General features: G+C 42.6%; 2 protein-coding genes across 6 annotated transcripts in view; one reads left to right on the top strand and one right to left on the bottom strand.

Moving 5' to 3' along the window:
* C1QTNF4 (C1q and TNF related 4) overlaps window positions 1-25,579 on the top strand; it is a 37,408-nt gene extending 11,829 nt beyond the window's left edge. Inside the window, exons 1-2 of one of the 5 annotated variants that reach the window (XM_048057155.2) lie at window positions 6,378-6,511; window positions 24,054-25,579. In XM_048057155.2, coding sequence (XP_047913112.1) covers window positions 24,059-25,162 — 1,104 coding nt within the window. In that variant the 5' untranslated portion in view covers window positions 6,378-6,511; window positions 24,054-24,058 and the 3' untranslated portion in view covers window positions 25,163-25,579. Of the gene's footprint in view, window positions 1-6,377; window positions 6,512-7,087; window positions 7,113-8,814; window positions 8,843-19,676; window positions 19,806-24,053 lie in introns of those variants that run through there. The other 4 variants (XM_013193631.3, XM_048057147.2, XM_013193627.3 and 1 more) reach the window with 4 other exon arrangements.
* LOC106043898 (uncharacterized) lies at window positions 3,284-6,635 on the bottom strand. Its single transcript, XM_066997556.1, has 4 exons — window positions 6,334-6,635; window positions 5,416-5,600; window positions 5,245-5,335; window positions 3,284-4,856 (listed from the first exon to the last, which is right to left on the bottom strand). The coding sequence occupies exons 1-4, from the start codon at window positions 6,633-6,635 to the stop codon at window positions 4,724-4,726; spliced, it is 711 nt and encodes a 236-aa protein (XP_066853657.1). The 3' UTR covers window positions 3,284-4,723.
* Window positions 25,580-26,866: the final 1,287 nt, after the last annotated feature.

Here is a 26,866-nt window from a genome sequence, read left to right as displayed (position 1 = left end):
TCATTGTATATATGGAGAAGGATATTTTTTTAGTTTAGTAGAACAAGTTTATCTTAAAATGGTTTAGGTTTAGGTTATACAAGCATGGATTTGTGGGCTGAATGTTTGGGCCTGAAGAAACCTTTATACCTAATAAAGATACAACCAAAGATTGATGGTGAGAAATTAAATGAATTTCCAGAAGATTAATAAGAGCGCAGACATCCAAGAGATGTCATCTAGAATGGCCATAATGGGAAAGATGTTTCTCTCAAGGTATCACTTATTTCCTTAAGAGAAACTGAATTTTTACTGAGAAAAAGTTACACAATGAACATCCAGTTCATGAAATATTAAGCATTTAGCATGCTGAAGGAATATTGAGCTCTTTGTTGTTGCAAGCAGTGTACAGGGAAAGCACACTGTAATTTATATCACTTCTTTGTATGCAATCTTTGCATGTGTAAATTGCTTAGAAAATTGTATAGCTAACAATCTGAGACTGCATGATTCACATGTGAGATTTCACGGGGGTTGGAGCATACTGGGTTAGGAATGAAACGTGAATATGAAGGTTTGGGATCTTGAGAAGAACTGTGAATGTTCCTAACAGCTTAATGCAGGGAAAATACAATTTCTAACAGAGTTAGAAACTGCCAAATAGAAAAAATCTGATCAAGCCTCCTTTTCCTATGGAAAATAAAATTTAAAACATTGTACTCCTTCTGTGGGCAGGAGGACTGGGCGGGGCAGAATTGCAGAGAAAGTAGGTCAGATGGCAGTTTCTGTCCAGTTATGTAGGTTATTTGGAAGAAAATGGAATAGTTTGTACTTCAATATTTTTGCTTCAATGAGCAACAAGAAAAGAAAGTTGTTCACAAATTATAATGAATGGAATGTGTGTTAAGTTCATCCTATACTTTCAATTAGAGGTCTGAATATCAGGAAAGTATTTCGATTCAAATTTTGAAGCTCTTTGTTTGAAGACAAAGGAACTGGCACTGATGGAAGACAAAAGTACCTTCTTTTGCCTCTTGAGTTAAGTACATATAATTTAACACAGATAGCAATTGCATAGGAAAGCTGACAGTGTTAGTTAATGGGAAAACAGCAAAGAAAAAAATTGGGAAAAAAAAAAACAGTTAATAAAAAAATTAACAAGGCTTTGAAAATTTTTGAAGGAGAACTGTTTTTTTCAGTGATAAAACTGACTTGTAGTCATCTTCCGTAGCACCAAAGTCTCAAGAATGAGAGAGGTGGTTTCCAAACGCAAGAGATGTCTTTGAGCAATATGCTGTTTGTTTTTTTTCATAGCAACTATGCAGTCGGTGAAAACACTGAGTTATAGCAGATGCAATAAGAGACAGCTTTCCCACCATATGCGAGAAGACTTTGGCAACATGAAACTTCTCTGATCTCTTTCTTTTTTCAAGATTTGCAGGACAGCCTTGAGTAGAGCCAAGCTGTGTACACAGTTTCATGATATAATTATTAGAAAAAGCAATGCAATACACATTTACAGCACCAGTTGTTTTCAATTGACAGTAATTCCTAGCAGTTATATGGCATTTGTATATTAGCTTAATGTAGTTATAGCTACATACACATATATATATCATATATATATATATACATACTTAATACAGTCATACTTCATTAAGATGATTTTGGAAAAAGATAATACATGTAAGACATGGTCAGCTTTTCTTCAAAGTATTTTGTCAAATTGTATATATATATACATTTTTACTGAAGCTATTTTTCAGTTTCAGTGAAATAATGTATTACAAAGTCTATCTACTTACTGTAGAAAAGTTTTATGTATTTTGAAGGAACAATGAGTGTATGTAAATTTTCAAATAAAAGAGAAAAATATTCAAAGTTAGCATCACAGTAACTGCAGGGCATTCTTGCTGAGGTGATGCCTACCCCCAGGCTTTGTCTGTGTTCTACGAGGCACCACAGGAGACTTAGGAAATGAAGACCAGTTACAGAAACAGGTTAATGGGAAAGGATAAGGCCAAAGGGAGCTGAATTAAAATTCTTACTGTACTTTGTCTCACATTTCCAAATTTCAGAGTTTTGGTTTTCAGTTTTTCATTAGTCAAATTTTTTCTGCTGAGTCTAATCCTTAGTAATACACATGGCACCAAGAAACAGGTATAAGCTACATTACAGATAATATTTTGTAATATCTCAGGCTTTCAGCAAGGTTTTTCTGATTTATCTGGACTCCTGTTGCAATTGCTAGAGTGAATAAAAAGCTAGTCAGAATATACAGAAATATAATCAGAGAAAATTGTCTTCCGTTTATTTGTATCACAATCCTTGGATTTTCACCAAAATGTCTCTGTATTTCTCTGGGTAAATATTGTGCCCATCACTGGTGAAAGCAATTATACCCAGCTTTTATTCCTGGTTCTATAACCTCTACAAAATGATGCAGTTGAGGATGATGCTGTCCTCTGATGGCTGATTCTTTTCAGGAGCATAAATGTAGTGAGTGACTTAGACTTTGTTATGGAGATATGGGGTTCAGTCAAAGTTAGCTTTAACAGAGGAGAAGGGAAGTAAGAGTCTGCTATTTCACAGCACTGGTTGAAATCAAAAATAGTGAAGAAATCATCACTCAAGAAATGAGACTTTATGGCTGTGTTCTGTTGAGTGGGCACAGAAGTGTAGAGGGGTGATTTATTACAGACACTTTTGTTGTGTCATTATGCACCCAAAATAATGTGACTTATCACACATGCAGACTGGTAGTTTATTTCCACAAATACACTTAAGTGCTAAAATGAGAACTCTGGAAGTGAAAAAGGCTATCTTGAAGAGATGGAGTGTATATGCATGCTGATCGCTGGCCTGGGATCAATTTTAGAGAAGGAGGAGTTTTGCAGCCATGTAAGACAGTTGAAACAGCTACCTAAGCACATCCAGGAGGTTTATATAAGTCTAAAATGGTATTTGCAGGAGGCTGCATATGTATTTGAGGCTGCCAACTGACAAACAATGTTTCTAATGACAATGCTGCCCCAGGCTGTCCTTGCTGTGCCTGATTTCTGACAAATGCCAGGACAACAGTTTGTGGAATTGCACAATGGGCAGGACCAGGGAATTTATCCAGGTGATGAAAAAATTTAAACAATATGGAGAATCAAGTCTTAAATCCACATAGATATTACGAATATGGGGAGATTTCTGGTAATATGCAGACTGTCAAATGAAAGTTTTGAAGAACTAGGTTACTGAAAAGGATGATCTATCCTAGAAAGACTTCTCTTAGCATCTTTGTCTCACTTTCTCTTCTGGTTGTTCCTTTGGAGTGCATATGAAGAGCTTAATATTCAGATTTTCAGGTAGACATCTTGGATTTTAAAAGTAATTTTAGATATTGTGGGAAAATGCCCACATAATTCAGAATTTAATTCAAGAAGCTTGTAGGAAAAGCATAAGAATATGTATATAGGTGTGCACTGAGGACAGGATCACTTCAATATGGTTTTATAGTGTGCATCAAATATAGTATCATATTATTTTCATTTGGATGGAAAAGACAATTTTGTAAATAGATCTATGAGTTCTTAATAATGTCAGGCAAATGTTATTAACACTAAAAAATCTCTGAACTCAGCTATCACTAGATACTTTTTTATGTAAGATATTTGTGCATTAAGGAAGTAATTGCCTGCTTAGTTCCCTCCAGGAGAATTTTTGACATTCTTTTCTCCTTTTATCACAGTGAAATGCTTGATAGATCTGTAAATTTCTTGAAATTATAACCACAGCTTCCTTTTTACCTAGGTTATGTGAGCCCTCAACATTCCAGCCATGAGAATCATCTTGATACTTCAGGCTTGCCAGTTATATCACACTTCTTTTTATAGTAGAGAATTGTCATTTTTTATCCTTGCTCCTCAGACTCCAGCATTAGGAGATGAACAAGCAAAATGTATCTTTAAATTCCTTGACACCTTATGTGTGCCATACGCTGAGTTCAAACAATATTTTTTCTACCTTCTTCTTCTGTTGTCAATGTTATGTCTTTTTGGCTGCTTCTCCAGTGAAAAGGATCACCATTCATGTCTATCAAGTGCAGCAAAATTGCAGCATGCTGCCCTGTTATCACTGTGCTGTTGGCTTCATCTGCCCTTTACATCATGGAGTCACTGGCATCCATTGCTCACCTTCTTACAAGAATTCCCATCAGATATCTTCTGTAATTTTCTGTTCCGTTTTGCCAGACAAGTTCCTCAGTAGGTGACTTGCTGAGTGTCTAAAACCCATTTGATAAGTTGAGTGCTTTCCAGTTGTCTATTCACTTTGTGTTGTAAGCTGCTACAAGGGTTTCTGGTTTTCTGTGTTTTCCTACTGCTGACCCTTTTCCCTGTGACCCCTGCCAATTCATTCAAGGGGTTTTAGTTTGCTCCTACTGTACCTAGGATTACAGTTCAATCCCAAGAACATATCTTATGCTGCATTTCTGCTGGCTTGTACCACATGCACCTCAATGTGCCACATTGCCTTGGTGAGAAGGAAAGACCAGTAGAGGCAGAGGCACAGCTGGCAGAAGCAGAGCAGAGCTCATCTGGATTGACAGGACAATGCTAAGTATATGCCTAACTTATAATACTGTAGTATCTTAGTACTCAATCATTTTTGACCTCAGTGGCAACATATATATTTAGAATAGCATTACCATCATACTGTTGATAAATTACACATCACTGCTATCATTGCTAGATGATTAAAGGAATGCATTTGTCTGGGCTGTGTTCAAGATGCGCATTCTCATCTCCTGGAAGTCAGTGGTCCATTCATTCTTCCAGGAGCAGTAAATTGGGTGTTGAGTAATCTGCCCTTTGAAATGTGTAAAGAAGCTGTTAAGAGAGCACAAAATATGTTTAGCCAGCAGTACCAGCTGGATGTGAGCCCACCCAGGATACTTTGTTCAGCTGACAGCTGCTACCAGAACTACATGAGAGTTAGTCTCTAACACTCTCACGTCTCATTCTGTTTGTCAGCTTCCCCTTCACTTTGCTCTAAAGGGAGGTAGAAGAAGGATATAGCATAGGGGCAGAAGCAGCTGCTGGTGTGTAGAGGGCTAGCGAGGATTTGCACTGAGGCATGGATTTAATGTTGTGCACGCCAGTTTAGATATGCTATTGGGGAAAAGAGTTACGCCATAAATTGCATCCTCGTAATAATGAGGAAATGATGTGCTGGTCACTCCACCTGCCAGCCCTCTGCCTCTGAGGAAAACTGTACCTTTTGTTTGTTTGCTTCCTTTCATTCTCTCCCTGTGAATTGTGGGGCTCATCCTCGTGCCTGGTACATGGGCGCAGGTGAGCTCCAACACCTAGTGAAGAAGGGGGAGGAGTGGAAAGGGGCCGTGTGGGAACCGACTCAAATGTCTTGGTGTGCAAGTCCAGTGCTTACTGCATACAACAGGGAAAGTCCTGGTGCCTGCCAGAAGAAGGGTAAGTAGAGATGGAGGCTGGAAAGCAGAACCTGCCAAAATGGAGCAGCAAAGGCTGTAGCATCCTCTAGGAGAAGCATGACTAGATGCCTCAGGCACGCTCCAAGATGAGGACACTGGCATCTGTACCTCTCCAAAAGCGGGGCTGTATAGCAGAGGGGAAGACCCTTGGTGTTGGAGAGCCAGAACCTTTTTTAACCGTTCCAATCTTTACTTTTTTTTTTTTTTTTTTCTAGAAATCAGCATTAGATGATTTGAGTGGACTAACAATAAACATGATTTACAAAACCCCAAATTTGCTCCTCAGGATAGAATAGTAATGTGAGTAGCCCGCTACTTTGCCGTCGGCAAAAATCAATGCAGACCTTCAAAGGAAAAAGCAGTCACCCTGTTGTTGTTAGGTGATGATCTAAGGCGAGGCAAGCTTTCTAGGGAGAGAGAAGAGCTTTTGCTGGACCAAATAATACAGCTGCTCTACAGAGGAGCTTTTGGGCTCACAAATCTTCACAGCAGGAGGTCAGACCTGAACACGATCTCGCTCCCAGCTCTATCGCTTGGTCTCACTGACGCCCTTACCCTCCGAGCGCTGCCCTGAGGGACGAGCGGGGCCGGAGGGCCCGGTACCACAGGGGGCCGGTCGGTACCACGGGTCGGTACCACACGGCTGCCCTCGCCCCCGGCCTGTCTCCGGCTGCCGGCCCTCCCCGGTCGCTTCCCCGTCTCCCTCCGCTGCCGCAGGCGCCTCTGCTGCGGTGCGCGGCTGCTGCTCGAGCCCCCGGCCCCGTTTCCCGGCGTCTCTCCCGCGGGCAGGTACCGCTCCCCCGGCCCCGCCGCCCCCCGCCATTTCCCTGCCCGCCCCCGGGCCCTCCTCCCGTCACCGATTCGGCGCCGCAGCCGCGGGGCCCCGAGCCCCCTCCTCTCCCCTCCGCCTCCCCGCCGCCGCCGCCGCGGCTCCCGAGCTGTCAGTGCGCAGGCAGCGCCGCGGCCCCGCGCCGAGCCCCAACGGCCGCCAACCGCCGCCAACGGCCGCCAACCGCCGCCGCGGGGCGGCAGCAGGTAGGGCGCCCGGAGAGCCGCCGCCGGCCCGGCCGGGCTGCACCTGACAGGAACGGGGCTGGGGCTGGGGCTGGGGCGGGACGTTGGCCGGTGCCCGCGGGTCTTTTTTGTTTGTTTTTCTCATTTCTACTATTAAATGGGGAGAGCGAGGAGGCAAGGCCATGACATTTTGGCCCCGGTTGGAGCCTAGGTTGGTCAGCCTCCCATGGGGAAGGGCGTCCTGGAGGATTTCCCCAGGGGCGGTTTGTCGGGTGGGAAATAGCACCAGGCTGGCACGGGGCTCTGCTTTAGCTTCCCGGGGGAACCGAGCCCCGTGGGCTTTCCCGAGGCTGGTGTATGCAGCGGTTCTGTAACGTACTTGGAGCAACCTAGTCCAGTGGGAGGTGTCCCTGCCCACGGCATAGGGCAGGAATTAGGTGATCTTTAAGGTCCCTTCCAACCCATTCTGTGATTCTATGAACATATAGTATTCTGTCAGGTAATCTAGCTTGATCCTTCTCTATGTGCTTGGCAATCCCACTGCCATCTCCTTGACCCACTCCCCAGAAGCTCCTAGGGAAATGGGTCAGCGTCCCCAGTTGATGTACCTCGCAGACACTCGGTGAGTTTCCGCACCGCCAGCTGGCTAGCAGGCAGCATTGTGACCCTTCGGTTTATGCACATACTGAATGAGCCTGGCTTCAATTATTCATTCTGATGCTATTGCAACCTTCTACAGCTTCTCTTCTCCAGGGAGATGATGTGTAACAAGACTTTGAAATACTTTGCCATTGAGTCTGTGATCCTATCTAGGCACATAGCAGCTGTTTGCGCATGTAGCCATTCTTAAGGGTTAATTTATAGCAGTAAAATGTGCGTCAAGGAAGCGTGAGGATTCACAGTAGAGCAATATTACCCTCTACATCCCTTCTGTTCCCCTCTAAAAAGCTGTGATAAAGCTGAGAGCAGAGTACTGAATGGTTAGTGGACGAGGCTCTAAAAATGAGTTTTGTATTTTCTGTCTGGAAGAATTAATGCCACAAAAGTACATTTGGTTTCCAAAATGTAGAACCTACGGCTTCAACACAGTATTGGTTTAAATCTGATAATTTGTCAGTGTGGTAGACGGTTGCTATTTTGCAGATGAAGAAACAGGTGCAGACGTGAAATACATTGGAAACGGATTTGGCGGCAAAACTTGGAATCCTATTTGTTGTTATTTATGTTTTACTAGTGTGATCAGCTGTCCATTGCGCTGTCTTTTCCATAGAGTGCTCATTGATAAACTGAGCACCATTCATATTTTCCAAATACAGGAGGCTGGGTGGACCTACAAAGGCCAGCAGCTATACTTACTGAAGTATAACTGTGTCTATAGTCAAGCAGCTTTTATATTCTCCATTTTAATAGCAAACATATTTCCAAACAGCCGATTGTTGATCTCTGGTTGTTGGAATTCTCACTCATGCATCAGACACTAATCCAGATGGACACAGACAGAGAAATGTTGTATGTCTGAGGTGTAAAGAGCCAAAATAGTTCGAACTTCCTGTGCATAACACCCAATAATATGAAGACCAGGAGAAAAAGATGCTAGTGTGAATGCAAAAGTGAGCATTCACTGAGTTTCCAAGTGATTACTGTCATTCTACCAAAATTTCACTTTCTTATGGTTAGTTGTAGGCAGAGAGCATTGAAATAAACTAATCTGATAGCAATGGTAGGTTTCTAAGATGGAAAGTACCTCTGAGAAGACAATAATCTCAGCTGAGAAACATCCCTCCTCGAGAGATGCTCATATATAGTCAATGCTCTACATTGTCTCTTACGGCATGAGATTAGAGCAATTGGCTTAAAAACACTGGTCTGAAAAATGCTGAAGTCTAAGGCTTTGTTACCAATATCTGAAGTCAGATGTTAGGATTTGGTCAGATTTACCCTTGAACTCTCCCATTCACCCATTCTTTTCCACTGCCCAAAGTATGAAGTGTACATTGTACTCGAAAGGTGCATAGTAAAGGAGAATGAAGTTCAACTTGCATTAGAATTACAGCTTACTGACTAGTCTGTAGGGGTGAACATCTTTGTACTGTCTTGGAATACACATTAAAGCTTGGCAATTTGACAGTTTGTCATACTTTATCAAAAAAATCTGCCTGACTGACTCCAGTTTTCACCCAGCAGAGATGAAAAGCTTCAATTCTTAATTCCTGATTGACACTCATAAATTTGGTACAGATCTCATTGCCCAGCATATCCAAGTGCAGGTAAATTAGGACTTCATTCTTCATTTCAGCATTCCCAAACCTTTACCTTTGCCAGGAAAGGAAATTTGGTTGATGTTCAAACGAGGTAAGTCAATAATGTGCAACTGCTGTGCTGCTGACTCTCTTGTCAATCACTTTTCTTCCCGAGTGCTTTCTTGTTCCTGTAAAGCCTCTCTAGATGTATACATCCTCCAGACAGGTTAGAGAACAAAGGAGGAATTCCTGCTGCATCTAATCAAAGGTCTGAGGTTTCCAGCAGCGGTAACCCAGTCAGAATCAGGAACAGATCACAGAGCAGAGCAGTCAGAGACTACTCCTGAGGCTGATGGTTGATTACTAGGGCTCCAATGGGAAACGGTACAGGTTCATAAAGTCTTATTTCTTCTTCTTCACCCTACAGCTGGTTAATCTATTCCGTGTGTATTTTCTGCTGTGTCAGAGACCCAGCCACAGTGCCAGTGAAACTGTCCATATGGGGTTAAAGAATCTGGGGAGACTGTGGGAGTGATCACTGGAATAGGAGCTAGATGACAGATTCAAGTCATTGTTGTCAGGAGGAACACCAGATCATCTTTATTCGCATGTACAGAATGGCTTACTATCTATTATGTGCCTGTTCGTGACTGCTGTGACTGATGTTGAGCTCTGAGGAAGGAACTTGCAGTCCTTTGGTCAAGGGCAGATGCAAAGAAAATGTTTAGCCCATCAAAATCTACCAGATGTCTTAGTGCATCCCTTCCAATATGTGCTGCTAGTGTACCTCAAAGTGAATGCAATAGATGATGACATTTTGAATATAACCCTAAGTCTGCAAAGAGATATGGCTACATCTTTCCTATTCATTCTCAGTATACAAGCAGATTCTGACAGAATGGGCTTTGGTTCATTTCACACATTAAAGGATTTTTTTGTTGTTGCGTAAGTGAGAGATTTAATTTGTTTTAAAGTAAAAAGTGAAATTCTTGATCATGGCTGTACATGAAATATTTGCTTTGGTGGGGTGCAGAGCATAGCAGGTAAAGGAGGCTATAAATTGGGTAAAAAATATTTTCTAAACAGGACGATATTCTTTAAATAACACTAAAAGATAAAGAGCTCCTAATCTGTGTGCTTTTCGTCTGTACAAATCCTTCAGAGAGGCCACAAGCTGCTTAAAACTGATACGACAGCTGTGTTGGTGGGTCCTGGATCTGCTTCTGTTCAGTGTTTTCTTAGGTTTCCTGGATGCGAATAAAAAGAGTGGGTGTATGACATTTCCCAAGGACATGGAACTGTGAGACTTGAAGCGTTTTAGTGGAAAAAATCAGAATTCAAACTTATTCCAACAAACTGGAAAAACTGAGGAGAAAAAGACCTGGATGAAATTTGGTAGGGATAACTGCAAGGTGCTACACTAAGGCAGGAATAATCAACTGTATAAGCACAAGAGAGAAGCAAATGACTAGGCTGCAACTCTGCAGAAAAGAACCTGTGTTATGACAGATCACAAGCTGAACATGAGTCAATGTCATGCTGTTGCAAAAGAAGGCAAACATCTTGCTAGGATATATAAAAGACATATAGCCTGGAAGACATATGAAGCAATCCTCCTGCTCTGTTCAGCATTGCTTATAGCTCAGTTTGGAGGTGTTGTAAAGTTTTGATTATTACACTTTGAGACAGGTGTGATTGAACTGGATAGAGTCAAGAGAAGGGCAGCAGAACTCTTCAGAGGTCTGGAAAGCATGACATGCTTTGATAAAGAAGAACTGAAAAAATGTAAATTACTGAGCCCAAAGACCAGCAAGCTGTCAGGGGAATACTACAGTCTTCAGATACAAAATAGAGGAGGGAATGATCTCCTCTTTGGGCCTGGGCTGGATTGAATAGAAAGCAAGAAATAGCAGAAAGATTGTTCTAGACTGTAAGAATAATTTTCGAGGACCAAAGATAATAAAACTGCTGAATATTTGGTCCAGGGAGGTTGTTCTGTCATTTTAAGAACAAGTTAGATAATTATCTCTGTAGAATGAAATTAGGCTAGATCCTATCTTGGGAAAGTTCTTTGCACTATATGACTTCTTCAGTTCGCTTTGAGACCTTTTCTAACATTTCAGGAAGGCAACATGCTCTTTTAATGTAAATGAAATAAAAGTTGTCTAGTTGTCCTGTACTAAGGCGTGTATAATATCCAAGGGTAGTGCAGCCCCTGGAATATGGTGCAGCCCTTTCTGAAAAGAGCCTGAAAGAAAAGTAAGAGTTTAAAGAGTTTACTAGAAGATGGTTAAAAGAGCTCTTTTTGGAGAAGGCATAGGGGACAGGGCATTCTGATTTCACTGAAACAGATGCTTAATTAAGACTATGAATGCTGAAAACAATGATATGGAAGAAGAAAAACCAATGAGGATAAGCAGTTATCAAAGTGATCTGAACTGAAAATAAAAGCTCTTCTAATAATATACTCCTTGAATGAAAGACCATAGTCCAAAAATGCTTTTTTTTTTTTTTTTTTTAGAGATAAAATGAAATAAAATAAAGCATAGTTCTGCAGGTGATCTTTTTAGACATTTCTCCAGGGAGAGAAAATCTAGGTCCTGTAGTACTCATGGTTTAACATATATTGTTTAATATAAACGGAACAGATGGTCCCCTGTGCATGATGAAAAATACTGAATTTCTGTGAGCAGACAGGTAGAAAGAAATAAGAGAGCAATGATCACCTCTTTTGGATGCTGTAGTGATAAGCTACACATAAGATCCTGAACAGAACTTGTTTTGAGTCCAGACAAAGAATTTTTTAAACCTCTAAGGGGAGAAGGATTTTTCCTTTCCTTACACGTCTCCACTCAGACAAAAAGAAAAGCCCTGAGGAGTTAAAGACGTACTGGGAGGAGCGGAAGAGATTTTTAGACCAACCAGGCAATAGGGAATCCTTTGTACAAGAACAGGTACCCTGGGACTGAAAGGCTGCAAAGTGGTGCTGGAAAGAATCTGTGCTGAATGAACAGGACAAGGCAAAAATGAAGAATTAAGCTGGGCTTTTTAGAAAGCTATTTTCACGGAGCTGTTGCTCAGTGAACTGTATCATGTTAGCATTAGAATCTGATGTAGTTTAAACACTCTTACACTGGAATTATCCATAAATTGTTTGAAATCCTCATGTTTTGATTTGCTTTGGGACATGTGTGCACGAAGTATGACATTCTAATTGCCCTTCTCCCTCCATTTTTCATTGCCACTTGAAAACTTTGGGAAAACTATTGATTTACTCAGGAAGCTGATCACTTGGTGCCCCAGATATTTCCAACTAAATTCGCACCCCCTCTACCCAAGGACTGACCAGTGATTCACACTAGCTCCTATTGCTTTGCCTGAGTTTATTTAATCCTTCTCCCATCCTTCCCTTTGCTTTCTTTACTTTTCATATGAGTAAAACTGATTTCCCAACCCAGTCCTTATCTGGGAGACAGAAGGGGTATCCAAAAGAAGGCTTACATTGACCTGATGCTAAAGCAGGTTCAGTTTTGAAACAACGTGGTTCTGGAAGGAAATGAAGCAAAGGATAGCTAATGTAAAAAATCTCGGTTTTACTAGTAGGAGGAGGCAACAATGTGGAAGGGTTGTTCTCTATGAAACCTGGGAGGAAATCTGAGAGGCTGGGCAGAATACGACTGGACATGCTGGAGGGGGTTCTGCAGGTGGTAATCCGCAGATAATTGTCATGAAAAGGGAGAGTTTTGGACAGAAGCAGCTAGAAGGAAGATAGAAAACTGAAAGAATTTGAGTAGAAGGAGCGCTGGCTTGAAATATGCACTGAATATGAACATTTGCTTACAGGGCACATGGCTGAAATTTCCCAGTGTGCTTGTGAAGAAATTGTGTAGGCTATTGCAAATGGCACTTCAGCATGCACCACATGTTTAATGCAAAATAACAGGATCCAAGCTTACTTTAAATAAAGCATATGCGTAGCAGTGTTCAGAGCAGCCATATCCTTCACATTAATTCATCTTTTTTCTCTTATATTTTGCCTCGTTACAGTCTTAAAGTAAGGTAAATCCTTCCGGTGTGTTGCTGCAGACATTTCTTTAGTATTTTAGCAAAATTCTTTTTCTACAAGCGAAAATCAGAGGCAGCAGCTTCAAGCTGGCAAGGGCAATTTTGCCTAAGAAGAAGCTGTCTGGTCACGCAGATGAGACTGGAATATGTGAACATTTGACAGGCTCTGAGCACTTTCTCTGTGTGAATGAGGAACTGATGAGTGAACAGCAGTGTCCAGCAGCGCTTTTTGATGGTAATGCCAAAGCCTTTTACCAGCAGCTTCCCAGTGCAGATGGACTTTTACAGAAATAGACACATAAACATTTCTACTGCCATTAAGAGGGAATGGGCCCTTTTTAAATACTGGAAACAATACAAAGACAGAAAGCAGGTATGGGAAAGCTTTGTAGAATCATGTGTGTGAAATTATGTAAGGATATTGCTCTGAAAATGCTTCTCTCTGTTCTTGCATCCAAGGCAGTACACTCTGCCTTGTGGCCAGCAGCACTTCTGTGTCATATTTTCACAGAAAAATCCAATTTCAAAAGCACATTTGTGAAAACTTGAATTGTACAGGGTTTAATGGAGGAAATTCATAGCTTCTTGTTATAGAAGATGACAAACTGGTTAAATCTCTGGATGGAAATATGCTCAGAGTTTTAAAAGTGGAAGCAAAAACATGTGTTTTCCTGAAGATATCAGGGATGAATTCACAGCCCTGGCTGTCTTATTTGCACCAGCTGTAGCCTTCTGAGAAATATTTTTTTGTAAAATGGATAAAAAAACTGATAGGGCTCAGGTTGCAGCTATCTATAGGCTTTCCACAGAGAGGTGTCATTGCAAGAGATTTGCCAGGAAAGACCACTGGAAGTGAGGAACCACACATGGAGGGTTGTGAAGAGTCAATGTGAACAAACATGACTAACTTTCCTGCCTTGCTTTGCTACTTTTTACTGTGTGTCTGTGGACATAAAAGAGAGAATGCTACCACACCTAGAATTTGATAAACCGTGATTCATGTCAAGCAACAAATACTAAGGCGCATTATGTGGACTGCAGGACTTCATTGGCAGAGCAGGATTTTCATCCTGGAGTAATACTGGGCTCTGCGTTGGTGCTGAGTACATCACGGTTGTTTCTTCTCAGTTCTCCAGCTCAGGCCTATGTCCTGCCCCAGCAGAAAAAGAAGCAGAAAGGAAGGTGTGCCGGAGCAGAGATGGAAGTAATTCTCATGGAGATACACAGATCTTAAAGCTTTGAATCACCTTCTTCAGTAAACCACAGCTCAGTGAATTTCCAAATTGAGATGTTGCAGCATGTTGGCAGCAAAAAGCAGCACTGCAGTGCAATTCGCAGTGTGCTCTGAGTACCTTCACAGTAATAAAACAGCAGGACATGAAAAGAAATGAAGGTGATTTTTTGGCTGAGTGTGATGGCAGATGTTAAAAGACAGCATGCTTTCCTGCCTTACCTGTCAAGACAAAAAAAAAAAAAAACTCTCAGGGAAAGCAGCATTCTTGTAGGCAAATATCCCTGTGTAGGATGGGTTTTTTTCAGGTGGATTTGTGAAGCCTACTGTTGGAACGTACTAGTCAATAGCACGAGATATTTTTCAAAGTATGCTGTAGTTCAGCCTTTGATGGATAAAAGACAAAAGCAGTTATGTTTTCATTGGTGAAACATAGTGTTACAGGTTGCTCTATCAAAGGGAACTAAATCTCATTGATTCTGAAAGTTTTCTCTTAACTGCAGGTAATCAAGAGAGGGACCAGAGTTACCCAGCTTGTGAACATCTTTTGTTGCATTGCTAAATAAACTCTTAGCAGCCTATGAGCTCAGACATGACTAGGATACCAAAATGCATTTTGCTGTCTTTGCAAGTAATCCCAGCTGGCACTCAGCTATCCATTAATTTCCTTAGGGGATGATTATTGGACTCCGCAAGCTCATCCTAACTTGTGATGCAGCGATCAAGCAGCAAGAACCAGCGTATCCCCTCTTGCTTTTACCCATGTGGGTAATGTGGCAGGTCGTAGAGCAGTGACCAGAGGGCAGCATTCCAGTGAGTGGGGAATTGGTTGGAATCAGCTACTGCAGGCACAGAGTTCCAGGAAAGATGAGAATCGTGTGCCTGCTCAAGCAAGAGAGAGGAAGGGAAGGTGTGCATATGCAGACAGAGAAGAAAACAGACAAGAAAAATCTAAAACTTGTTCTCTTTTCCATAGGACCTTACATAGCAATTAGTTATATTAAAATCGTATCTTTTCTGATACAAAGTACAAGAGCACAGACTTACAGAAAGTAAATCGAGGACAGAGATGACAAAGAACAAACTTTGAGATTACTCTACAGGTTCCAGTATCTCATTATGATATCTCCACAATCTCATGTTCAACAGTCTTCAACAGGAAGACTGGTACAACTGAAGTTGTGACTCCTGTAATGTCCTGTAATCTGAAGCTGGCTGTGTCTGTGAGAGAAAATAAAAAGGGCTTTTTCAGATATGTGAATGGAAAAAGGAGAACTAAAGAATACATAGGGCCGCTCCTTGATAGGGAAGGTCTCCTCACAGACAATGACATAGGCAAAGCAGAGACGCTTAACGCCTTCTTCGCCTCTGTCTTCAATGCCGATGATGGGCTTTGGGACCCAGGGTGCCCTGAGCTAGAGGACTGGGACAGTGGGGATGACAAACTCCCAACCGACCCTGAACGTGTGCAGGATTTGCTACTCCACCTGGATCCCTACAAGTCCATGGGTCCGGATGGGATTCATCCCCGGGTGCTGAAAGAGCTGGCGGACGTCATCGCGGAACCTCTCTCAATTATTTTTCAACGATCCTGGGAATTTGGAGAGGTCCCGGTAGACTGGAAGCTGGCAAATGTTGTGCCGATTTACAAGAAGGGTCAGAAAGAAGACCCTAGCAATTACAGGCCTGTCAGTCTCACGTCAGTGCCTGGTAAAATCATGGAGAAGATGGTTCTCGAACTTATTGAGGTGCACCTCTGGGACAAAGCAGTCATTGGTCCCAGTCAGCATGGGTTTGTGAAGGGTAGGTCCTGCCTAACTAACCTGATTTCCTTTTATGATAAGATCACCCGTATGATGGACCAAGGGAAACCAGCTGATGTGATTTTTTTGGACTTCAGCAAGGCTTTCGACACGGTTTCCCATAGGATCCTACTGGACAAAATGTCCACCATACAGCTAAATAAAAACATCATACGATGGGTGAGCAATTGGCTAACGGGCAGGGCCCAAAGGGTTATAGTAAATGGGGCTGCGTCAGGCTGGCGGGCGATCACCAGTGGGGTCCCTCAAGGCTCCATTTTAGGGCCGGTACTTTTCAATATTTTTATAAACGATCTGGATGTAGGAATAGAAGGTATTTTGAGCAAGTTTGCTGATGACACCAAACTTGGAGGAGTTGTGGACTCGAATGAGGGTGGAAAGGCCTTGCAGAGGGATCTGGATAGGTTAGAGAGCTGGGCGATCACCAACCACATGAAGTTCAATAGGAGCAAGTGCCGGGTCCTGCACCTGGGACGGGGAAACCCTGGCTGCACGTACAGACTGGGTGATGAGACGCTAGAGAGCAGCCTGGAAGAGAGGGATCTGGGGGTCGTGGTTGACAGCAAGTTGAATATGAGCCAGCAGTGTGCCCTGGCGGCCAGGAGGGCCAACCGTGTCCTGGGGTGCATCAAGCACGGCATCGCTAGTAGGTCAAGGGAGGTGATTGTCCCGCTCTACTCTGCGCTGGTGCGGCCTCACCTCGAGTACTGTGTGCAGTTCTGGGCACCACAGTATAAAAAGGACATGAAACTGTTGGAGAGTGTCCAGAGGAGGGCTACAAGGATGGTGAAAGGCCTGGAGGGGAAGACGTACGAGGAACGGCTGAGGTCACTGGGCCTGTTCAGCCTGGAGAAGAGGAGGCTGAGGGGAGACCTCATCACAGTCTACAACTTCCTCGTAAGGGGGTGTCGAGAGGCAGGAGACCTTTTCTCCATTAACAGCAGTGACAGGACCCGCGGGAACGGGGTTAAGCTGAGGCAGGGGAAATTTATGCTCGACATCAGGAGGGGGTTCTTCACAGAGAGGGTGGTTGCACACTGGAACAGGCTCCCCAGGGAAGTGGTCACTGCACCGAGCCTGTCTGAATTTAAGAAGAGATTGGACTGTGCACTTAGTCACATGGTCTGAACTTTTGGGTAGACCTGTGCGGTATCAAGAGTTGGACTTGATGATCCTTAAGGGTCCCTTCCAACTCAGGATATTCTATGATTCTATGATTCTATGTACAGACAGCCAAAATGACTTTCCTGCTTAGTGCACTTTCATGGGTGGCAGGTTCCACAGGTTCCCATTAGATCCAGAACAGATATACCTCCTATTAACAGTTGTTTTCATTCTTAATGAGGAGAAATGAGAACATGAAAGGATCACTGCAAGATTTTCCCCAGCTGATAGTGCTGTGCCTGAGCAGTCTGCTGGATGACTGGGCATGTGAATGAAAGTAGCAGTATGGAGCAGGCAGGAAGACCAGGACAGCCTGTGTTTAACTGGAAGAGTTACTCTAATCCTAATGAAATTTCCCTTACTTTCTCTAAACATTTGCTACGATTAAGGATTTAAGGAAAACTGACAAATGGGGCATCAACTCTGAGAACAAATTAGGAACCTCCCGTTCTGATCTGCGTGCTTGGAGGATGAAAATATTCCTTCAGCTGTACTGAAGGAAACTGCTACTTAGATGCGTAGAGGAAAGCGTGATTAAAAATAATCAATAACTACCTATGCCTATGCCTTTGAACTGTTGTTAGACTTTCATTACGTAATAGAAGGAGTGGGAGCTGTCCTGAGCTAAGAACAGGATAAGCTAGACAGCTTAGGCCAGCTATCTGTCTGACCTACAAACAAACTTTTGTTCAGTGAGGCTGTCTAAATTGCCTTTTCAGTCTTTGTCAACCCTTTAAAGTCCTCATGCTGCATTAGTTCTTGGGGGGAAAAAATTGTAAAATTCTTTTTCTATTTAAACTCATATTGAAAAGGAAAAATGAAAAGAGTAACCTGTGATACTGAGCCAATCTGCATCTTCCTTAGGTTCTCGGATTTTGTCTCCAACCCAGAAACTTACACAAACATGTGTAAACTTTCTCCCTTGTTGCCTCTTAGGAGAACCTCTGTGTAACCATTGCCTTCTTCACATTCTCCCTTATCACTGCTGTGGCACCAACAGAATCGTGCCTGTTGAGTCCAGCTGGTCAGATGATGAAATGGAACTGTCCTACTGACTGACTCTTTCATTTTAGCACCTTTAATCCTGCAGGGGGAGGCTGGTTTTGGTTTTTGTTTGTTTTGTTTCTTTGTTTTGACCTTATAACAGCGTAGTAAAAGTGAGAAATCATGTGCTGCATTTGCTTGCTTTTACCCAAGTTCCCTATCCTATGGCCTGTAGATTGTAAGCGTCTTTTAAAAGCTCTTTTACAGAGTGTAGCAATGTGCAGTTTAGCAAGCTTCTTTGCAGACTACTGTGATTTGAATATCTTAATTTAAGCAAGATGAGAAGTTTAATGTAAAATCATCACAAAGCCCCTCTGAGATCCTTACGGTAGATGCTGTCAAAGTGAGTTACGTTCTTTAAATGCTCCTGGTATTCCAGGCAAACCTGTCTCAGTTAATCATTTATGCTAGTGTGATCTGCCTTCTGGGGTAGCAACCTGGCTGCTCTCGAAGAAACAGGACGCTTCAGCACAGCCGTGTTCCACAGGCTCAGCATCTCTTGTGCAGTAGAAAGAAATGCACACGCAATCCAGGAAAATAGGAAATAAGGTTTGGGGCATGAAAGGAGGTGGTTTAACCTTGGCATTACTGCAGCTGTAACTGGATCCATGAAAAAAATCCTGCTGTAGAAATGGTCTCAGTGTTTTATGTCTAAAGGTAGCAATGTTAAATAAACATTGGACAGCAACAGAGACTTCTGGCTTTCTCAGGCTGCAGTTTTCAGTCTCCTCTGGCCTATGCTTTCACATAAACCATTTATCTCTGAGCTCATTCCTAGCAGTAGCTTGGGTTTTTTTACTACTTTCTGCTGGTGTGATTTCAATTACAGTTTAGTAACAGTCTGTTTAACTGCAAGTGTGGAACAACTTCATAGAATTCAACACATTTTATGCACTGTAGTTTAAACTCAAATATTCTAATAATGTTTTCTGTTGTTTTTCCACTTCAGATCAGTGTTCAGAGTATGTTTCTTTGCTTTACGTTTTTTTGGTCTTGTTTGCTTGAGGATTGTGTATGCAGTGGAAGGTTGGATTTTTGTAATTTGTTCATTTAAAAAGTATGTAAAAAATGTGTATTACATTTTAGTCTGTTAGAATAATTGCTGGCTCCCACCTAGAGTTTATTCAGCCTTATTCTCTACTAAAACACCACTTTGCCTTTCTAAATTAATACATTTATACATGCACATAATAGTCAAAATGGATGACGTGGTGTGTCACCCTGGCACAGCAAACGTGTATAACAAACTTCCCTGAATGCTGTTATAGGAATAAAAAAGGTTAATATCAAAACTATCATGTTTCTGTTTTGATCAGTGCATATACATCATTTTATATATCATCATTTTAGCTTAAACAGAGTTGTTAGAATTTCAGTTGAAATACTGAAGTTTTAATTAATATTCTGAAGCGCAAGCTAACATTAGGAGCTTCTGCCAAAATACAGTCTCTCCATTTCCTTTTCCTGAGTATGGCCAGAGTTGAGGAATTTCAAAAGAATTTTTGTCTCTCCACAGATCTTGGGGTATACAGAAGCTGGTTTATTATGCTGACAGACTCCCTTGACTGAAGGAAACATTTAAAATGAAGTACTTTCTTTATTATTGCCATACAATTCTGTGATTCAAAGTGTGGCTTATAATTTCCAAGAAGCATCCCAAATGCTTCAGACAGTGATTCACCTCTCTGGACTGATGCAGAGTTCAAAAAAACACATTCATCAAAAGCAGAGAAAGGTCAAAGTCCTAAGTGAGTCCCAGATTTTGTTACACAGTACTCTTTATACTGACTTTGCTTTTGAGGATTTGCTACAATAAATTTCTCTTTGATACTGGGAGAAGTGATGCTCTTAATCTGTATCAAATGAGTGGAGCAGACAGTATGTGGTATCTGGGGAAAAAAAAATCTTGCTAACCATAGCCCAAGAAAGCTGTTCGTTACGCAGGCTTTCACTGATTCAAATAATTGAAACATTTGCAACTGTCCTTAAATATTAGAGCAAGAGCTTGGAAGAACAGGGCTTTGCTCTTGTAGCTTACATGATTTTGCAAACTTTTACTAACAGTGAATCCAGCTGCATTGCTTCACTTTGGTTTCTTATGTCATTTTTCAGTGATCTTATGATCTTAGGAAATTAAAGGACTCTTGCCAAAGGTAGGATTAGGGAATCTGGCTCATTAATATTTTGGAATAAAAAGAAAACCCTCTTGAGTTTTACAAGAAGATCTGACCTACAAGACTAGAAATGGGGTGACCTTTCTGTTATTGAAAGTCCTTTACTAAAATCCATGGATTTCAATAGAAGAATAAAGCTAATTGTCTTTCCACTGTGGGATTGATTCTGTTTCAGGACAGAAAAATCACCTCCAGCTAACACAAAGGTATTAAAGTTTCCTGGGTCATGCACATGGTGAATTCTGTCACTTTCTTTCCAAAAAAAGGGTTAGCAATTCCTGGCCTGCTATGTGAGTCACTACCATTTTAGTCCAGTCTTTTCAGGTCATTGATGTAATGTCAGTGCCTTTGAGAACTGGTGAGCTCCATCACGTTTTTTGTGCCTCCTCTTCCAAAATTAATTTCTTGTCTTCTTCCCTGTAGGCTGCTGTCCCCTAATAGTACTGCCTGGTGTAAAGGCACTAGCACTCCGTATTTATGCCTTGGATCTGCTTGGCTACATCGTATACCTCTGCGCTAACACCACAGGGGCGCCTATAATAAGGAATGGTAGGGTGGCAGACAAAGTACCCTGCTCCATACATAAATGGAATGAGGGCAACACAGCTGCTGTGTGTGACTCGTGTGACCCATGCCGAAGGCCCACTTTCCGCCTCTGGCCTGAGTCTCTTCTCTCACCCTGCAGTTTCCAAACTTATGCCACAGCATGAACTCAAGGCTGACACCACAGATCCCATGACCATCACATCCTGATGCTCTCTCTTCCCTTCAAAGCTATCACAGGAAAAGGCTTGAGCACCTTTGCCCAAGGACTTCTGCCTTTGCTTGGGCAGCAATGAAGCATTTCGGAAGCTTTATCTTGCAGACTTACCATGCTAATTCTGAAGTCCAGGAGCTGTGAGTTGCCTCTGTTTATGGCAGCCCTGTAGTTAGCTGAGTCTTCCTAATGATTGGCAAATGATTCTTAGATTGGTTTAGTGAGAGGCAGTTATTAGATACTTTCTAAATTATTTTAAATAGCTAAAGAACCTAAATAGTCCTGAAAGTGGTGAGTGGGAGCTGTCAAGGAAATAATTTGCTAATGGAAACACGGCATAATTAACTGCCTTATTTAAATGACTTGCCGGCACGTTACTGGGAAGAGCTGATAAACAAGAGACTCTGCAGCAGCAGGGAGTCTTTGCAACTGTAACTGAGAGATCCAACCTTTGCAAAGCGACCATATTACAGAGAAACTAACTTTGGGACAGAAACAAGGATAGCGGTCATATGAAGAAACACAAGGTCAGACTCACTGTAGAGTTTATTAAACTGTTTTGTCTTTTCGAGATTGGCCAGCGGTGTCCTGCCTATAGTATATTCCCCAACTTCCATATAGTGTGGCTAAAAACATGCATTCTTAATACTTTGCTGTCATTTTTTGCCTCAAGAGCATTCAGGAATGTCACAGCCTGCTTCTCCGTGTGGCCACACCATGGTGATCATTGGGATAACAACGGATGAGTATGAATCACAAACATCTAACAGCCTTTACAAGTTTGCCTTTAGGGACTGTTTTACTAAGCTGGAAGCTGAAATGAGCCTGCCGTGCTAGATGTAGCACTGTGCAGAAATAATTCTGCAGAACCAGAGGCTAAGCTCACAGTGTGACTGTTTGGCATTTAGTTCTTGGTGAGATGTTAGGGCCTATTAGTATTGTTTAAACTGCAGCAGTGGCCAAATGCAGTACAGACATGGGAAGAGAGAGAGTCTTCGCCCTGAGCTCACAAGCTAAAAGGCGAAGTGAGGAAAAATAAAAGACAGCATGGAAGCAGATACATGTCATTAGCTATGGCTTAATAGTTACATTAAAAATGCTTTCTTTAATTAATTTGTTGGATGAGAGACAGACAGGTGGTTAGTTCCTTGTAAGCGTCATGGGTAAGGTTAGTCGTTTTATCTCAGAAGGCAGTCAGTGTGGTTAGGCATGATCTACCTTTAATCAGTCTGAGCTGAACATTCCCAGTCATGTCCTTCTTTGTCTTCCCAGCACTGTGTTCCAAGAAGACATGCTCCGTGATCTTCCCAGGAAGCAAAGTCAGGGGCTAATTGTCCAGCCAGCTTGTAGTTCCTCAGGTTATCTTTCTTGCCCTTTGTGAAGGCGGGTGCAACATTTGCCTTTCTCCAGTCACCAGGGATCTCCTTTCATCTCCATGAACATTCAGAGTGACCTCGATATATCAGTCATCTCTCTCAACACTCATCGGTGCACCCCATGGGATCCCAAGGGTGTGTGGTATGCTCAGGAGTCAAAGCAGTCAAAGTTGGGCAAAGCGTTCTGAGTTCAGAGGCATGGAGGAAAATACTGAGATGCTTGTGAGGAGTGATCCAATGTAAAATTGGAACAAGGAGGGATATTTCTTTTTGTCTTTGTTAGTGTGTCCCTTTCAATAGGTGAGAATTTAATTTATTGCTGCCTTCAGAGCTATTAGAGTTGCATTTCAGATTTCAGTTTTATTCTCAAGTATGAGGGAGCAGGGACTGTGGGTCAAACTGAATTCTTGTTGGTTGGTTATTGCAGGTAACGCATTGTGCCAAAGCAGGATCCCATTACCTCCTCACAGTCTATGTGGATTCCATCTGCTTTACTTCTATTACTGTGTCATCCCCCATTTTTTTCAAATGTTTACCCCTTTATCATTTTTAATTCAGGATTTATTTTCACCCATCCCGCAATGAGTAGCGTGGTTTGCTCCTGTTCTGCCAGTCTGTGAATTCATTGTTTGCTGGCTGGCAAGGCACCAGTTCTAGGGTGACAGATGGGGCAGACTGCAAAGCAGGCAGTTGCTTCCCAGCCTGAATGATATTTTAATAAGCACAGAGACGTGACAGAGGGAGAAGCTTCTCACTGGAATGACTGGCAGTTTTGTTTTCAGCCTGAAAGCACTAATAGATGATTTTTGGCCTCAATCCAAAAAAAAATTCAAAGAAAATAGAGGCAGAAAATCCCATTAGCTCCTAACTTATCCCTCTTTTTTAAGGGTCAGAGAAGTTTTTTTCTCTGTGGTCTATTCTCTAGATAGTGAGTTGTTTCCTTGTTTCTGGTGTTTTTAGTTCTCCCTCAGAGAAAACTCTCCCTCAGGGAGACTTGCCTTTTAATTATCTTTTATTTTCCTTCTTTTTTTCCATTTCATTCACTTTCTCCATTGTCTTCCTTCCTCCCTAAACAATCCTTCTTCCTCCAGTTTCTTTGCATTCCTCACAGCTCCACAGTGAAGTCTGTCTGAGTAATGGGGCCTACCAACTTACTTGGCTTCCAGTTTCTGCATCCTGTGAAACAGCTGCTGCAGTGCCAGGCAATGACATCTGCATGGGAATCTCGGGAGCATATGTCCTCTTCTCCCTGCCCTTCAGCTGGATCTCAGTTACATAATACAAGGCCTGTGTAGGGCTTTTTTTCATCCTTGGTCTTATGAATAAACCACTACAAAAGAGAGCTCTGGCAAAGCCCCAGAAAGCTCTGAGATCCCTCTGCAGTGTGAGCAGCACAGTGTTCTGCAGACAAACTATAGGATAGCGAGGCTTTCAGAGAAGAAGATTCTTTTTTCTTCCTAGAAGTACGGGAAAAAAAAGTCCAGCTGTCACTGGGAAAATATCAAAATGGTGCTGGAATATGAACTGAGATACAGTCCCGTACACTGATCAGAGAATGCTGTGAGAACTTCTCAATATTTTGCATAGACTTTGATGTCTATTTAGCAGGATTCGGGTCTGGGTCTCAGCTGGAGTATGAGCTGGAAATTAATGGGATTCCTGCTAAAATGTGCTTCTTTTTCTTTTCAGATACAATGATGACTCTGAAGGTTCAGGTTCTGATTGGCTTCCTCTGGTGCATGATTTTAATGCACACAGATGGCTTCCCAGTAGACAGCAATACTGAATTTCGCTCTGCTTTCTCGGTGGCCCGAACCAGCAGCATGGAAGGGAGCTCTGAGATGGTCATAACCTTTGACAAAGTGTATGTGAACATTGGCAATGACTTTGATCCCAAGACTGGGTTGTTCCGGTGTCGGATTCCTGGAGCATACTACTTCTCCTTCACAGTTGGGAAATACCCAAAGAAAAACTTGTCTGTCATGCTGATGAGAAACAAGAATGAGGTGCAAGTGATTGTGTATGATGAACATCACCGCAAGGAACGGAAGGTAGCCAGCCAGAGTGCGATGCTGCAGCTTGACTATGGTGACACAGTCTGGCTGCGTTTACATGGAGACCCCAAGTATGCTCTTTACAGCAATGTGGGCCCCTATACAACTTTCAATGGCTACCTAATCTATCCAGACACTTCTGCCTTCTTCCAAAATGCTCTTAGCTCTCAAGAGCTGGGGCCTTCCCGTCACAATATTCAGCAGCTTCCAGGAGAGCAGAATGAAGCTTCCCAGCGACACATGTTGTCTGATCAGCCGAAGAGGGAGCAAGACCCTCGCTCTGCGTTCTCTGTTGCTCGCTCACAAAGTCTCCTGGGGACAGATGACAAGCAAACCCAGCATGAGCCGATCACATTTGACACGGAGTTTGTGAATATTGGGAAAGATTTCAATTCCTCCACTGGCATCTTCTCATGCCGCATACCTGGTGCATACTATTTCTCCTTCACCATTGGCAAAATGCCCTTTAAGACCATGTCAGTGAAACTTATGAAGAACCACAATGAGGTGCAGGCCATGATCTACGATGACAACCACTCCAAGAGGCGGGAGATGCAGAGCCAGAGTATCATGCTGCCTCTGCAATACGGGGACACCGTCTGGCTCTACAGCCATCAGCATGAAGGCTACGGTGCCTACAGCAACCATGGCAAGTACATCACCTTCACAGGCTTCCTGATCTATTCCGAGGCTCAGCCAAAGCGGCTCCCAGGTGCCAGCTCACTCCAAGGGTCAGAAAATTAAATGCAGATGTGAAAGGAGCGTAAGAAAAGCCAAGGTGCCATGAACTTGGGTATAGCTCCTCTTCGGATATCATCCTCTACTTTGAGCATGCTATCATGTGTCCAGTGCTTTCCTTATGCTGCACGCTTGTGCCTGACTGCAGGGCCATTGCTGTGTCTGTCATTCATCCATAGAAAGGTCTTTACAGGATGTATGTGTGTGTCCAGTGTTGGTGTTTGATTTAAGCATAAAGCATGAGGTAGTTTGGGGCAGGGGTGGGGCGATGTAGTGAATTGCCAAGGATCAGAGAAACACTGCAGTAATGCTACGGCAGATCCCTAGCATCCAGAAAGCAAAGGATGTGGTGACTTTCCTTGCATATCTGTTAAGGGAATAAATGTAATGAAATTGAATGTAATAAAAAATACAAAATATGTACAGTTTTCTCAGATTGGAATTTGTTGTTGGCTGTGAGACTTGGGTTCTTTTAACGGCCTGAGGTGCCAGTTCAGGAGGGAAAGGAGCATGGCGATTGTATGAGCTGCGGTATGGGTTACTGAGCAAGATAGTTACTGGGGCTGTGCACACACTTTTCTCTTGTGTGTGTGTGAAGTGTTGGTGCCTCTTATGACTTTATTGCAAGTTCCATAATATTTTTCGCTTTTCTTAATCTGAACTTCCTGAGGTCAAGAAGAACATGCAAGACAAGCGTTTAAGAATCTCAGCTTCCTTTTAATGAAAATAATGCATTTGGGGAAAAAAAAAAAAAAAAAAAGAAAAAAAAAGAAAAAAAAAGCATGCTTCTAGCCTACTAGGATAGTAGGGGCTAGAAGGATGAAGGCTCAAAGCTACGAATGGACCAACCTCTGAAAGCTCAGGAGCAAGGTAAGTAAAGTGTTTTTAAATCTAGTATTCGAGTCACGATTTTGAAGTGAGTAGTATCATGCCATGCAGTGGCAGTAGTTTCCCCACAGATGAGCTCCTTGAATACAAGGCTATGGATAACCTCTATGCCACATTGCTAACCTAGCACAGAAGGGATCAAAGGGACCACCAAGTGACAGGTTCTGCCTGTGTTCCTGTGGGTTGCAGGCTGCGCTCCGTCAAGCCGTGGTGCTGCTGCAGTGGGACTGCTGCGGCTGTAGAGGGCACTGGTGTGTTCCTACAGGGCAGCCGAGACGGGCAGCAAGACCCCAGAGTCGGGTTTTAGGAAACCCGGAGGCTGGAGGATTCATCGCAGTGTGGTTGGTGCTGTTTCCGTTGAGCTAGATGCTCAGCAAAACCCTGGTTTGCCTCCCAAAATACGTAAACTGCCAAAGTGCACCATCTTGAGCATGCACGGAACTTTGTGATATCACTGGGATGCAATTTAGAGTCTGCTTTACAGATAGAAAAGCCCTCAAACAGACCCTAACAAAATCCTGAATTCAAAAGAATGCCTTTGTATCTGAGTAACCAAGCCAACTCCCTCGATGTTTATCCAGACATTTATGTAGCTCAGACTGTATATTCTCCAGCAAGGCAATATTTTCAGGCACTAGTGACATCCCAGCTCAGCCTTTTTATGATGTTCTGTGCTCAAACTGGATGTATTTGCAGCCATTCCCTAACTCCATCACTCCATATGTATACTAGACATTAAAGACTGAAGACTGAGGAAAAGGATGAAGGGTAGAGATTAGAAGAACATTTAAAAAAAAAATCAGGGCTGGAAGAACATGGTGG

Source organism: Anser cygnoides, chromosome 5, assembly GCF_040182565.1.
Source record: "Anser cygnoides isolate HZ-2024a breed goose chromosome 5, Taihu_goose_T2T_genome, whole genome shotgun sequence".
Lineage (NCBI taxonomy): Eukaryota > Metazoa > Chordata > Aves > Anseriformes > Anatidae > Anser > Anser cygnoides.
This window is presented reverse-complemented; position numbering and strand designations above follow the sequence as displayed.